This window comes from Apodemus sylvaticus, chromosome 10 (assembly GCF_947179515.1).
Source record: "Apodemus sylvaticus chromosome 10, mApoSyl1.1, whole genome shotgun sequence".
Classification (NCBI taxonomy): Eukaryota; Metazoa; Chordata; class Mammalia; order Rodentia; family Muridae; genus Apodemus; species Apodemus sylvaticus.
This window is the reverse complement of record NC_067481.1, coordinates 93,582,258-93,598,436: the sequence shown is the minus strand read 5'-3', so window position 1 is coordinate 93,598,436 and position 16,179 is coordinate 93,582,258. Positions and strand designations below refer to the sequence as shown.

Sequence of the window (16,179 nt, the reverse complement as noted above, 5' to 3'; positions counted from 1 at the left end):
TTCACCCAGGCAGGTTCCACTGGCTTAGGCTCACAGCTCCCCTAGCCTAAAGGCAGTTTTGATACTTATTTTTCTTGAAGAAATGTCTCGTCCAAATCGTTATCAAAGGACAAATTAAGTATAAACTCATGTTTGCAGAAAGGCAAATGTTTCTATCAAATAATTTCTGTAGAGCTAAATCTCAATGAAATAAATTAAAAGCCAGCTTAGGGTATCAATAAACCTTAGCTCTCTGTATATGCCCCAAAGAGAGGCAGCACAGTTGGCTCCCTCTGCTCTGTGAGGCTGGAATAGTCTTTAAACGGGCTGTCTGTCTGTCTTTGAACAGGCTGTCTTGAGGAATGGATGGCTACTGTGTCACACACAGGCAACAGAAAGGAGAAAAGACAAAATATGAGGCAAACAATTCAAAACCTTTTCTTTTCATATTTTTTATTTTAAATTACAAAGGGTGCTGCATACACTGATGATTCTGTGTCTGACTACAGTGCTGACAGGTTAGAGGGTGACAGAAAACAAAGTAACTTGTGCATGGCCTTCTCCTAAAAGGAAAACTGCACGGCTATTAACAAACGTTGAGTCATTTAAACAGCTCATGCGTGAACAAGATAACAATTCTTTCTAGACAAGAGACAAGACTGAATCCAATAAAGAGTCACAGCTCCAGCTGGGGGCAGGGAATAAACAAAACCACGGAGTATTTATGATCATATCACAGACAGCATCCTAAGCACAACTATTCGAAGAGGCTGCCAAAGCAGAGGAGCAAACGCTTTGTATTCCTGCCCTTCTGCGTCGGCAGCTCCGGAGTCATTGTGAGCCACAAATGCTATGCCACAGGACAGACGCTGGGGCAAGAAGACAAAAGCAGGCTGGTGTACAGTGTCGCAAAACATGTAGAGAAACAGATACAGTACACAGTTTTGTTACTAAGTTCTGAAAACAAAGAAACAAAAAACCCCAAAGGACAAAGGGCAAGACACAGAATCAGTCCCACTCCTGGCACCCGGAACTGAGTAGCTAGCTACACTAGGTGTTCACACTGTTTCTAAAGAGGCAAGCCCAGTTCACACTTGGCACACGGAGACACAAACCTGGGTGCTCTTTACTAGCCACAAAGTCTTCAACTCCAAAATACTATTTGGAAGTCACTGTGAGGTTCCATCACTTTGTTGCCACCTCCGAAAGTCTCTTCAAAACAAAATGGCAATTTGGCATAGTGCAGTTCCTAGGTGTAATTTCTATTTCGGTTTACTAAGCATGGGGACTATGCTTCAACACATAATCCCACTTGCCTGTGAAGTGTGTAACTCTCAGTAGTACATTTTCATCACATTCCTCCAACATGCTTATTCCTTAAAATGAAACCACCATCCCTACTTCTGACATTGTTGTTACATCCCACTGTGTTTGAAATATTAAAAAAAAAAAAGACATGGAGTCATTTTATCATAATGCCCTTATTTAAGATGACAAAGATCACGGTAGAATCCACAAGTATTACGGCACTGTGTGAGACTCATTTGTCACGATCCAGGGAAGAACAAGACTGTAGTTCTGTGCAAAGTTGTGCAAGTGGTCGCAGTTCCATGGGAAATGGTATTCCACAAAAGACTCCACTAGAAACATAGTTGAGACCTTTTCCATTAACACTGAAATTCAATGCATTCTCAAAATTCAAGTTTCAAGATTTAGAGAGATGCTAACATTCTGTCACATAATTAACCAGAAAGTAGTTGAACAGAATTTTAGGAAGACTATATAAAGAAAGGGGACATGAGTTTTGCTAATTCTTGCTGAAGGCAACTTGAATTCATTTCTTAGGAAGTTAACTAAATCTTAGCAGCTAAAATATTGTTTAAATGTATGGAATAAAGAAAAGCACATCCATTCTTGACATTTTGGTGAATAAACTAACAGCTTTATTAATGAAGGCAAACATCAGGTAATTGTATGAATATTATATATAAAAGAGAAATTCATACCAGTAGCATTGTATTTCAAAAGTACTATACTTCAGTTTCTTTTAAAGAGACTTGTCATCTGTTGTAAAAAACAAACAAAATGGGTACTCTTCTTCTAAAAAGTTCTGGAAAACAAAACAATCACTTTCAAGCAGATGAAGTGAACACACCTGTCTGTAAATGCAGACTCTTGCTAAGGTGTGAATGAAGCCAAGTATCAGAGAGATGCAGGACAACCTCACAAAAGCCAGAGAGAAGGGATGTAGCAATATTACTCGAAGATCATTCAAAACTGTTCTCTCATACAAGTATAAAACAACTACAAAGAGAGAGAACTATGAAACCACGCCCATCTGAAATCCTTCATGATGCTTCTGGAATAGTTCTGATTCTCTTACAAAAAGGACAAAATTAAGGTTTGGGAATTGGGAAGGAATGAATATGTATCATTTAAGTGTACAAGTAAGGCACAAGAGCAAGCCACACCCAAATTTCTCATGAAGGACGTGGAAAGGACAAGAACCCATACATGGTACAGCACAGCAAGCAACCACACTGACTGGAAAACTCACACGCAACCTTAACAGGAGCAGCCCGGCAGCATGCTCTCCTGTGGGCACAGACTAAAGAATCCAGTGTATCTGAAACCAGGAAGCAGAAGGTTGTTATTTATTTATTTATTTATTTTTTACTGTAGTAGTACTATAGTCAGTTTATGGTTGCCTTTGGAACAGTGGGTTTATCTGAGGAGAATTCACAATGCCTTCACTTGAGGGAAGGTTCTGGACTTCATGAGCTATCTGTATACCATGTATGAACACAGAAAACCTTTAGACAGCTCTCATTCTAATGATATCCACCCAAAAATACATGCCACGATTTTAAAAAATACAACATGTACAACTGCTGGATTTTTACATCCTCGTGAGAACCGTCTGTGATACACTAGGTGTAGGTATTTTAAAGACAACAGAGGAAGCAGTTCATTACTGGCATTAAAAGTACAACCATTTCTAGACGGTTTTAAATGCCACAGAGTCCCCTGGTTAAAATGTAAAGCTGCACAGCTTGCCTATGTCATCTTAAACAGCAAGAGGATTTAACTTGCACTCTACATTTTACTGCCAGGTTTTTATTTAGATCAAGTATCGCTGCAGCGTTCTGACCAGCCCAGGTTTAGCAGCAAATGGCAGGAATCATATAAAATGCAATTTTATAACAAAGTGCTTTTCTAAGATATACATACATATATAAATAGGTACAAAATAAAGTGTCAACATTAAAAAGCTCAACTATTTAAAGGCTTTCAACTATTTAACTTAAGGAGTACATATAAAACACTGAAATGCACGGGTATGGAATCTACTAAACAGATTCAAAGTTTTTTGAAATGCAAGACCAAAAAATCAAATTCTGGTTTGCAGACAAGAAAGGGGTATCAAAAAACCAGAATTCCTAACAGGGTAGCTAGAAAGGGGCAATTTTATAAACTTCACCAACTGAATCGCTATCATGAAGCAATATTCACTTGACTGCAAAACTGTCACATTCTGGAACACTTTCAAGACTTCATATACTTCCATTTGGGAGCCTATTCTTTGCTTTTTCCCACCTGAAGGTAAAACCTTCAATTCTTCTAAGCATGCCACGTGAGCTTCTTATCTGTCAGGATGGATCAGGTCCATTCCCACAAAACACACAGGAATCTTGTCACAGTTTCAGCTAACGTGTCAAGACGAGTCTTGGTTTCTTATGATTCATGATGTCAGAGGCAAGTAAGACACATTTTTGAATTGTAACTGTGTTCTCTAATTGAACCTTCATGTGCTATAGCTTACAAAAGGGGAGGAGAAAGAAAAAGGAAAGAAACTCCTGTGCAGAACAAGGACAACTATCTTAGTTCTATCAAAAGGTGGTGGAGAAATAGCAACTATGTCTGATATTTCAGGCTTTTCTTCTAGATATGTTTGTTTTTACTTTTGAAGCCACCAGTTTTCATAGTTCCAAACATAATATTTGAGATAAAACAGTCAAGAAAGACAAGATGGAAGGCCCTGTGGGGAAGGTTTATAATGCTGCCTTGACATAGGAATTTCTCATCAAGAGGTAAAGCTTGAGCACAGTTAAAAACTGACTAATAAAGCCATTTACGTGAGCAAAGAAGAGCACCTAAAAGCTAAACGTGTTCATGTTTCTCAAGTCTAGAAACTACAGAAGATAAGTCACATGTAAGTTTGAAGAAAATACCTGTACAAAAATATAAAAATTTATAAATTTGTTTTAAGCTTGTGTTGATCTTTGAAAATATTACATGCACAATAATACATCAATTGGAAAAGTGGCAACTAAAGTATTAGATATTTTTAGCTTTTTTCTCTCTTTACATATATATATATACATAATACAATAAAAATAATCTGTATTTTGGTTGTTTGATGGAAGTATACTACAATAAGCTAAATAAACTTTAATTTTCAAAGTCAAAAACTATTTTATCAATAGCTTACTAATATGAAATATATTAAAATTTCCTACAATAACTGCAGAAATAAAAGACACCTAAGTGGCCACCAACTTATCTACTATGGAAGCAAACTACAGGACAGCAAAATAATATTTGTATGTATGGATGCTCCTTCTGTAGATAATTGGACCCAAACAGAAATAAAATTCACAGTTGAGTAAGATCCCTAACCCTGACCTTTAAATTTTTTCTCTCTTTTTTTTTTTCATACATTCATACAGTATCATGTAAGCTGTGCAAAACTTTACTTAGACTGGCAGTCTGCCATACCAGTTGCATTTGTCTTTGGTAGAAAAAATAAAACAATCGCAATAATGTGCAAGTATTTTCTTCCGGTCAAGTACCGAAATAGGAGTTTTCTAGAGCCATCTTTTTTTTTGTTTTTTGTTTTGTTTTTTTATACAATACACAGACTCTGTGGCATATATCTACATTTCAACGTAGTCCTATATACATTCAAAAAATCTGAAAAAGAGTTGGAACAAAAAGACATTTAAAACCCATAATTTTCTCATCTATATATCTTGGTTTTCCTCATTAGGGTTTTCATCATACAAAATATTACCAGTTTTAGAGTTTCCCCAAAATACAAGGCACAAAGAATATGCTTTTTTCTTACTTACACAGACAATTATATATATATATATGTGTGTGTGTGTATGTATTTATATATATCATATTGAGCTCTGAAAATAAACATCTAAACATGTACACACGTGAGTGCTGGGTGCACCATGTACAAGTGAGATTAATGGCTATAAAATATTAGAACAAAAAGCAGTCATTCTAAAAACAATCTAAATGGACTTTGAAAAAAAAATGCTTCCTCGGTATTTTTGTGTGGTTCAGAGCATAAACCCACTGTATCACAGCATTATACTCATCTATTCCCTCATCCAAAACGTTCTGCTTCAACAAATGTTTACAACTGTACCTCATATTTACTTAATATGTGAGCTTCTTTCTAATGCCAGCAGCAGGATCACTGGTTTATGCTCTGAAAATGCAATAATCAAGTATTTTGGATCATGCTTCACTTATGCTACAAGTTCTTAAAACAATGTAACCTAATTATAAATGTTTACATAATGCTAACTGACATGCAAAACAGAATGAAAATTTACAATGGATAATATAACAAAAACAGACATTTCTGACCAGTGGTCCAATGAGGCTGATTACACTTTTGACGCTGGTATCCTTAGTCCTACAAGGCCTCCAGTGGGGTTGCCTTCAGCAGTCTTCCCTAACACTTGGTTAACAAATTCTGAGGTTTGCCCAGCGACTGGGAGACCTGAAGAGAATAAAAGGCACACTTTAAGACACAAATATGGAGAAGGCAAAAAGGAAAGGGAAGAAGTCTGAAACCTGATACTGGCCCCAAAACAAGGACTCCATTACTTGCTACTGAAGCCCAGAAAACCATCCTATGGCAGATTTCACTCCCAAGAACAACCACACCAAGAGTCACGAGGCACTTTAATGTGGTAGACAACAAATACCAATCCCCCAAAGAAACCTGAGGCCCACTGGCAGGCTGTTTCCTAAGCCTGTGAGTTTGCTGCCTGTATCTTTCACCTGTTTGGACTTCACTGTGTTCTGTAATATATGCATACAGGCAACTCCAACTGTAAGCACAAAAGATACACCTGACAATTTTTAAAATTCTGCACACAATGTAAGTTCCCTTTTAAGTAAAAATTAATAAGAAATTAATAAGAAAAGCTAGAACAGAAGAGGGATAGAAATTACAAACAGCACAATTATGCTGACTTCTTTATCCTCTTCATTTTGGATGGCCAGGAAAATATTTAATGTTAGTCCTTAAATAGCACAGGTATAAGAATGTTACAGATATAAGGTTTTTTTTTTTTTTTTTTTTTTTTTTTTTTTTTAGGTATTAAGGAAAATGAAACTAGGCAGGATAGCACAAGTAATCTCAGCACTCCAGTAGTTAAGGCAAGAAGATCATGAGTTCAAGGCTAGCCTGGGCTACATAGTGAGAGAGACTTTGTCTGAAGATAAAATGGGGAAATGGTAACACATAAGAAAAAGGAAAGAGTGGAAATAGGAAACAATCACTGACTAAAAGTCATATAATAAAACATAAAGATATTAATGCTACACTAACTATTCAGTTAAGCTCAGGATGTCCACTAACACAACAGACTCACACCACACGCTTGCCTTATTAACAGGAGAGATCTAGTCTTGCCAATAAACTTAACTATATCTTGGGCTCAATCAGTGAATCACTTGCTCCCCAGGCAGGAGGGCCTGCGTTAGATGACAAGCATGTAAAAAGTTGGGTTGGGTATGGTTATGCGTTTGTATATCCCAGAGTTGGAGACAGGAGGATCCCTGTGGCTACTTGGCCAGCCAGCTTAGCCTAAAACCGTACTCAAAAAAACATGGCAGATGACTTCTGAGGAAAAGATATCTGAGGTTGACATCTGGCCTCAACACAGACCCCCACAATATACGCATGTACAGTGCATATGTGTGTACCTGAACATACAGACACAAAAAAAAACCAACCCACTTTCCATGAAGAAACAGGCAAATCCAAATGTTGGGGGCACTCAGAGAATCAATTACTTAGAATTTTCATTTTTAAAAAAGAGTAGAGAAGCCGGGCGGTGGTGGCACACACCAATAATCCCAGCACTCTGGGAGGCAGAGGCAGGCAGATTTCTGAGTTTGAGGCCAGCCTGATCTACAGGGTGAGTTCCAGGACAGCCAGGGCTACACAGAGAAACCCTGTCTCAAACAAAACAAAACCATATTTTTTTTTGTTTTAAGAGATGCAAGCTGAAATAGGAATAAAGAATCATAATACTTATAAGTTAGCTCCAAATATTCCCCTCAAACACACATGTACACAGAACAGAAATAAGTAAGAGTAAAGTATCACCATTGGTGGAATAAGGACAATGGAATGCAGACATACACAATGCTACTTCTTCCTCTTCCACTGGAGGATTCACATCTTAGTTGCATAATGAAGATCTAGTAGTACTAACTCCTATTCAAACATTAAGCATTTCAAAACAAAACAGAAGGTAAAACTCCAAACACATTTGTTAGAGCCTTTCTCAGTTCTATTAAGAACATATGGATGTATAGGCAAAGAGGAAGACAACATAAAAGAGAAAGGTGACTTGGTTAAGAATACCAGTTAACAAAACATACATGAGAATTGTAACACAGAACAGAGAACACATCTTTTCAGATGCCCACAAATATCTAAAACTGCAATAATATATTTGGCAGTTAAAAAAAACTCAACAAATAATACTACTAGCAATAAGCCAAAAGATCTAGAAAAGCAAAGAACTTCCTATCTTTGGGGGAATTTTATGTCACCTTGTTTTGAGACGGGGTCTTGTGTAGCATAAGTTAGTTGCCTTAGACTCTCGATGTAGCTTTAATGACCATCTTGCCTCTCTGCCCCTGTAATGCAGGTGCTAGGAGGTCAACACCATGGTAGGCTGGGATTCTGTGATGATAACAGCTGTACAGAGCTAAATGATGTTCCTGCAAGCAACTCCTTACTCATGCTCTCTAAGCCAAATAAATGTCCCAGCTCACCAAGGTGGACTTGGGAGGGAGCATTGCTTTGCTCTGTTGTTCATGTTCATCTAGCACCAACATGTTAGTTCATGTCTTTCCAGGAAAAACGCACACAACAATCTGTAAGTAATTGATTCAAAAAATGAAGACCAGCACCACACACACACACACACACACACACACACACACACACCATGCCAAACAGCTACTCCAAATGTTCTAGCAAACTAGTAATACAAAAAAACCCCAATGCTTTTAACCTGACAGAGATTCTGGGATAGCATTCATTCATTCATTCATTCATCCAAATATTTTAGGATGAGTGTTTGTTTGCATTGGCCAAGATAGTCATGACATGAATTCAAGTAACTGTGATGTCTAGTAACTGTGTGACATCACATCTGTGGTAGCAGAGATTTATTTTTATTTCTCCACATAAAACAACAAGTAGACAGGCAAGATGCACACCTAAAATCCAAGCAAGCCCTCCATAGGTACATAGCAAGATCCTGTCCCCCAAACAAAAAGATAAAACAAACTCCACAAAAATTCTCCCCTTGGAAAGCTGAGCTCAGTGGTGCTGGTGTTGTGTCTACAGTCTCAATGACCCAGAAGGCTAAGAAGAGGATCACTTCAGCTCAGGAGTTAAGAGCCCCTCCCCAGGTCCCAGGGGACACACCTCCATCAACTCTTTTCTCTCTTTGAGAAAAAGTCTCCCTATGAAGTTTTAGTTGGATCAAAATTGGGCTTTTCCTGCCTTGGCCTCCCAAGTGCTAGAATTATGGGCATGAAGTATCACACTTAGTAGAAACCATTTACAAAAACAGCCCATGGCACATGAACAATTGAAAAAGATCTCCATGAGATCTGGACTCTTCTGCATCCCTAACTTTCAAGGTGCGAACAAGGTACCCAGATCTGCAAGACCTGCATGATGTCAACATTAAAAGTCTATCTGAGCCAAACAAAAGGAGCCAATGGACTTGAGAACAAAAAGTCTAAAGCAGTTAAACAGGGAATTCCCTAGAAATTAGAGGTCAAAAAGGTCTGTTTGTGAAACCATAGGTATTTTGTTCAATCAAGGGTGAGTGTGAGGAACTTCAGAAAGATGCAAAGAAATTAAAAAAAGAAATTGCTCTGTCAGAACTCTTCCAGGAGAAAAGCTGGTAGTATCCACAATCACTGGTAGTACAAGGACTGGAAACGAAACTGACAAGAAAGGTAGGAGCTATATGAAAGAACGAGTTGGACTAGATAAAGTAAAGTGAAAAATTGTAGAAAGCTGCTATAAACTGAAAAGAGAGGACTCCATGAAGCTGGAAAAACTAATCTGAGCCAAGCCAAATGGATGATGAAAAGGTGCTGGATGTACACAAAGAAATTTTGTAAATTCTACTTGAAAAGAAAACTGCAATCAGGACAGCTTCAGGAAAATGAATGGATTTGCTAAGCATTATGCTAACAAAGGTGACTCAGAAGGATACCTCATGGTATCTAGTCAATCCAAGTTCATGTCCATGAGTAGGAATGTGAGTGGGGCATAGAGATATGTTATGAAACTAAAGAAGGGTTCAGAGTGTCGGGGAGGACACCAGGACACAAATGACATGGAAATGGCAAAGTAACCATAAGCAGTGAATACAAGAGGATGGGAAATAACAGGGGAGGAGGAGAATCAATAAGAATAAATTCGTTTGACAATGTCCTAACAAAACCTAATGTATTATTTTTGATAATTAATTTTTTTTTAAATAAAAAAATTTCAAGAAAAAAATGGGAGTCACCAGAACACTGTCAGGACAGGAGCTGCCAACACTAGCACACAAGCTCCTGGAAATAGCTCAGCAGTGAGGAGCATTGTCTGACCTCTTTTGAAGGACCCACAAGCACCACAATACAGTTCACAACCACTTCAGTTCCAGGGGCCCCAAGGCCACCTTCTGACCCCTGAAGGCACCAGTTACCTATGTGGCATACATACATATATGCAAGCAAAACATTCATACATATAAAAATAAATCTTTTTAAAAAGATTACCTTATAAAAGAAAAAAATGGCAGAGAAAAAGATTGGACCATACCCCCCCTCCCATGCTACGTGTGAGGAACAAGCATGTGAGATGAAGCCTCACTGCACATAAACGTGGTGCACAGTGAGCACTACATAAATGACCCACAACAGGCCATGACTATCCTCAGAAGTGCCTTTCTCCTTCAAAAGCATTTCTTCTGACCAAATTTCTGTTTAGGGAACCCAAGAACCCAGCAACACCAGCAGGTGCCCTCAGAACTCCAATATCTACCTAAAATACCATCAAAGAGTTGTTTTAAGAAAATAAAACAACTCTTGTTTTAAGAGAATAAAATCTTATCTACAAACAATGGAAGTATGGGTAAAAAGACTGGATCACGAATGCCCTAACCCACTATTATTTCAAAATAAACTAAACAATATTAAATAAATGTCTGTAACTGAAAGAAGACAGGGAAGATGGCTCAGTGGATAAAAGCATTTGCCACCAAGCCTGATAACCTGAGTTCTATATATATGGAATCAGATGGTGCAAGTTGTCCTCTGAGCTCCACACTCATGTTGTGACATGGGACACACTCAGACATACACAAATATATAATTATAAGAAAATAAAAAACAAAGACATGAATAAAGGAGGCTAAGCCCAGGAAGACTGGTAAGTTTGAGGTCAGCCTGAACTATACAGAAAGATCCTCACAAAACAGAAGGGAGCTGGAAAGATGGTTCAGGATGAAGGTTGCTGCCAAGCCTGACAACCTGAGTTTGATCCCCAGGACCCACATAGTGGGAAACAATCAGTCCTCCAAGTTGTCCTCTGAGCTGGTAAACACAGAACAGAAAAGGAAAATTCCTTTAGTTAAAAAAAAATAAATAAAAGAAAGCAGCAAGAGGAAGTGAGGCTTGGCTCAGTGGCAGTATTCCTTTTGTCTTGTCTTCTTCCTCCTCTTTCTCCACCTCCCCACTCCTCCTTGTCCTCCTCCTCCTCTTCTCATATATTACATCCAGTGGTAGTATTCTTGACCCTGACGTCCATGCCCAGGGCACATACACATGCACACACACCCCAAAATATGTCACAAGAATACTGAATAAGAAAAAGTGAAAATTAAAAAAATGAGATAAAAAGGTTAACGAAGAAGTACCAAAGAGCAGAGATAAGTAAGGATGATCTGACCTCTAGGTGACTAAGGTGTGCCCAGGGGAAGCAGAGCAAAGTCAAGTGACAGAGACCTCCAAGCGCACTGAAGAAAGCAGAGGCGAGCATGCCTGAGTAGAGTCTGTATCTAACCAACAACCCACCAAGAAACACCAATGCTTTATCAGTTCTTTAACAGAAAATATTTTATGCCAGAGGAGGAGAAGAAACAATCTCAAGATAGGCAAGGAAAGAAAATGTGTGCCAAGCATTTTGTAACAGGTCAGGTTATCTGCCTAGTGTAAGAGAACATACACTAAGGGAGATACGAAAACTTACATTAAAAACCAAAAAGGTAAAAAGTAATTTTATCTTATAAAACTAAGTTCTTCCTCAAACTACTACACACACACAAAAATGAGATTTTTATAAAGAAAAAGAATAATGGAAGTACTTTAAAATAATACATGAAATCATCCCATCTTCTCAGGCCAAGCAAACTGCCTTACTGCTGCTTCCTGTATGCAATTTCACAGGCATTAGGTAATCTTCCAGGACAATATTGGTATTTAAGACCTGCTCTTCATCTGAGACTGTTTTTGATTATACTCAAGATAAACACCTGGCCTTTTAATGTGATATGTCTGGGATTTTCTGGGACAGCAATAAGCTGTGCAGCCCTCAGGACGTGTGATCTGACAGGTGACTTGCTCTTACAACTCTGACCCTGTAGCATCTCAAATTTATGCACTAGCTATTCCTCCCACAAGCCACCAACCAACCTAGCCTCTCTGTGCCTGCCTCCCTGATCCTCTCCATAGTGTACAATCTGGTCAGGGATGAGAAGTCAGATATGCAAGTTTGTTAGAACCTGGTGAAAATACCGAGGAAGATAAATCCCTACCAAAAGGTGGGGGCAGATGGGGCAGGAATGGAGGGGGAAAGAATTCCTCGTTGACTCTAGCACTGTACATCATAAGCTGTTGTTGTCTAACAATGTTCTCCTTACCGAGTGTGTCTTTAATGAGGATTTCAAGCTTCTGCCCCATGCTGGGTCCTCTCTCCTCTCTTGGATTCTGAACTCGGTTTACAATGTCTTGCTTGATGGAGTTGATTACAAACAATAAATTGTCTATAAGACAGAACAAAAACACTTAGAATGTCACTAACATGAGAGAATTTACTTTTAATTTCTATAATAAAACCATATTCACTTGAAAATGGAAGGGCTACAAACACAGTTCAGTGGGTAAACACTCACCTTACTAGCATGCACAAAGCCTTGGGATGGATTTCTAACCATGAAAGAAAAAATAAGAAAACAAAATAACCCAGAATTTGGGGAAGTGTCAAAAATACGGATTATGTTGGATATGATGATGAATCTCTTTAACCCAGTCCTCAGGAAAAAGAAGCAGGAGGGTCTCTGCAAGATTGTGACCAGCCTGATCTATATAGTAAGTTCTAGGCTAGCCAAAGCTACAGACTTGAGATATTCAACAACAATCAAAAAGAAAAAAGAAAAAAAGAAAGAAAGAAAAGAAAAAGAGAATTCCTGGGTTCTATTACAATTCAGAAAATCTAAGAAAGTCCAGGACTCTATATTTTAATAAATATATATGGATTTATTTCAATGTACAACTAACCTGAAAAGGACAGATCTACATGATCTACACAGTTCAAGGGAAGGGAAATACTCAAGTCAGTTGTCCATACCGGCTAGAAACACAATTACAACAAGAAAGACCTAACCATGGATTAGCTCATGAGAACAGTAGTAGTATTTGTCTAAGGGATCAGAGATCCAGACAGCCATACTTACAAGAATGAACTGATGTTGGGCATGTGGCATTCTGAATAGATAAATGCAAAATAGGAGAGCCAAGCTGGGTGTGGTGCACCCCTTTAATCCCACCACTCAGGAGGCAATGGCAAGTAAATCTCTGTAAGTTCGAGGCCAGCCTGGTCTATATAGTGACTTAAAGAATGGCTGGGACTATATTGTCTCAAACCCTCTCCCTCTACAACAACAACAACAACAACAACAACAACAACAACAACAACAGAGGAGAGCTAAACAGAGCTCAGGCAAAAATATGCAAACCAAGAAGAAAGCAAAGCTAAAGACTGAGGTTTACCATATTCAGTGTTGAGGCCCCACAACTTCACTTTATTAGCTTCATACTGGGCTTTCTTCTTTAGCCTACAAGCTCTGTGAAAGGAAGAGCTATTATTAGTTCATTTTCTCTTTTAAGAGATTTCAGAATGTATTTCCTTAAATAAGAAAAAAATTTAAATGAGTATGCTTTTTTTCACTATCAGACATTTTTCTCTTTGAACTTTTCTTCTTCTTGGGTCTATGTTAGAGACTGAGAGGATACATGAGTGTGTGATACGTGTTAGAAAACACAGCATAGAGAGAGTGAGTGTGGGTGAATGAATGTGAGTGGGGGTGATGGTGGGAGAGAGCAAAAGAGTGTATGTGTGTATGTCTATGTGTCAGACGCACGGTCCATGTCTGGAGGTCAGGGGACAGATCTTAGAGCTTCTCCCTCTCCTGTGGGATCTGGGAACTGAGCCTGCTCATGAGGCTCTCTGTGGCAAGCACTTTATCTGCTGAAGCCATCTCATTGGCACCCATAGGGCATTTTCTTCTCTTTTTTTTAAGACTGATTTTTATTTACTTGTGTCTCGGTGTGAGTATAATGCTGTCTGTCTGTCTGCAGGTGCTGTCAGAGGCCAGAAGAGGTCATTGGATCCTCATGGAGCTGGAGTTATAGGCAGTTGTGAGTACCATATGGTACCATATGCTGAGAACAGAACTTGGATCTCCCAAAAGAGCTAATGTTCTTAACCTGAGCCATTTCTCAAGCCTTCAAATGTTCATAATAGTAACTAAAATGCTTGTTTATTTATGCTTATAAAATAACCTAATTATAAACCACACATCACCATTCAGCCAAATCGACATTAAAAAACTAAAGCTGCTATGTAGACACTAAAGTGACTCTAAAAAAAAAAGGACCAGCAACAGACAAGGCCTCCACTGTTGTAGAGGATGTGAAGAAGGTAGAGCGCTGTCTGTCCTGGTGGGTTAAAACAGTTCTCAGAGCTACTCTGGAAGACAATTTGCTTAATAGTTTTTTGTTTTGTTGCTTTTTTGGTCCGTCCCTCCCCCCCCCCCCCCCCCCCCCCCCCGAGACAGGGTTTCTCTGTGTAGCCCAGACTGTCCTGGAATTCACTCTGTAGACCAGGCTGGCCTCGAACTCAGAGATCCACCTGCCTTTGCCCACTGAGTGCTGGGATTAAATACATGCACCACCACTGTACTTTTTTTTTTTAAAAGATAAACCATATAGACCTGGGCATTTATCAAAAAGTGTAAATTCATAACCACACAAGTATCTCTAAGTCAAAGTTTATAGTAGTTTTATTCAAGCATGCCAAAAAACTGGAAAGATCTCAAAGGCATTCATCTGATAAGCAGATAAAATGTAGACTACTTCTTTTTTTTTGTTTGTTTGTTTGTTTTTGTTTTGGGGATTTGGTTTTTGTGAGACAGGGTTTCTCTGTATAGCCCTGGCTGTCCTGGAACTCACTCTGTAGACCAGGCTGGCCTCGAACTCAGAAATCCGCCTGCCTCTGCCTTCTAGAGTGCTGGGATCACAGGCGTGCGCCACCACCGCCCGGCTTGTAGACTATTTCTATAAAGACTATCTATACAGTAATCAAAGAAACCAGTTATCCATGGACAGATCCCAAAGGCATTCCATTGAGTTAAAGACAGACAGATTCAGGCTACTACAGTACATTCCATCTATGTGACATTCTGGAACAGGAGAGATCACTATGAGACACTGTTAATTTATAAAAAGATCTTGGGGTCTGGAGAGATGGCCCAGCAGTTTAGAGCAGTGGCTGCTCTTCCAGAGTTCCTTGGGTTCAATTCTTAGCACCCATACAGTGTTTCACAATCATCTGTGGCTCTAACATCTTTCCTGGCTTCTGTGGGCACTAGACCCACACAGGTTATATGGACAGACATACATGCAGGCAAAACACCCACACACATAAAATAAGTCAACGGTTGTGAAAGGATGATAGTGAAAGGTTTGTTTTATTATCGTCCCTCTTTTTTGTTCTGCTCTCCAGACAGGGTTTCTTAGTCCTGGAACTAGCTCTATAGACCAGGTTGGCTTTGATCGCAGAGATCCACCTACCTCTACCTCTCTAGAACAACAATTAAAGTTATGTGCCATTACCACCAGGCTTTATAAGTTTTTAAGGTGATGAAAATGTTAATATATCTTGACCATGTTAGTGGTTATTTAACTGAGTACATGTCTCAAATTCATAATAGCATACTCAAATTAATTTTATTGCTAACTATATAGTCAACTCTATTTACCAAAAAATGCAAACCTAAGGTTTAAAACTTTTCAGTTATACCATAATACTTACTGTGTTACTTATAAATACTTACTGTGTTTGCCTTACATCCAAAACTTTTTGTTAAAAGCATAAATGCCATCTTTCACTTAAAACCAACAATTAACAACAACTCACTATAGTAGTTATTTAATAAGTAATTTCTGAAGATCACCTCTTCTATAAAATCTCAAGGTCTCATCTTACCTCCTAGAGACGACTATTCACATGGGTGAACATCATTAGAATTTACCTGGAAGCCAGCTTGTTTTTTTCTTTCCTTGACCTTGGCCTCGCTGTTAAGGGAAGCTCACTAACTGGAGTCAGGTCACTGATCACCTTATTTAGCTTCCGTAGTTCATTACCAATCTGGAGTAGTTTTTTAGGGTTTGGAGTGAGGTCTTCCACATCAGTTCTCCGTGACTTCTTAACTGCATATTTCCCTAAAGATCATTTGAAAGAAGTATAAGTTACATCATTTTAGTGAACAAGACATACAATTTCTATAGCCACTAGCAGCA

The 16,179-nt window shown here is 38.7% G+C and overlaps 1 protein-coding gene across 4 annotated transcripts in view; it reads right to left on the bottom strand.

Moving 5' to 3' along the window:
- Positions 1 to 1,416: 1,416 nt before the first annotated feature.
- The window catches only part of Crebrf (CREB3 regulatory factor), a 56,941-nt gene continuing 42,178 nt past the window's right edge, over positions 1,417 to 16,179 (bottom strand). For all 4 annotated transcript variants that reach the window (XM_052195585.1, XM_052195584.1, XM_052195583.1 and 1 more), the window contains 4 exons: positions 15,912 to 16,101; positions 13,369 to 13,442; positions 12,240 to 12,362; positions 1,417 to 5,782 (listed from right to left, as the gene is read on the bottom strand). In XM_052195585.1, coding sequence (XP_052051545.1) covers positions 5,667 to 5,782; positions 12,240 to 12,362; positions 13,369 to 13,442; positions 15,912 to 16,101 — 503 coding nt within the window. In that variant the 3' untranslated portion in view covers positions 1,417 to 5,666. The remainder of the gene's footprint in view (positions 5,783 to 12,239; positions 12,363 to 13,368; positions 13,443 to 15,911; positions 16,102 to 16,179) is intronic.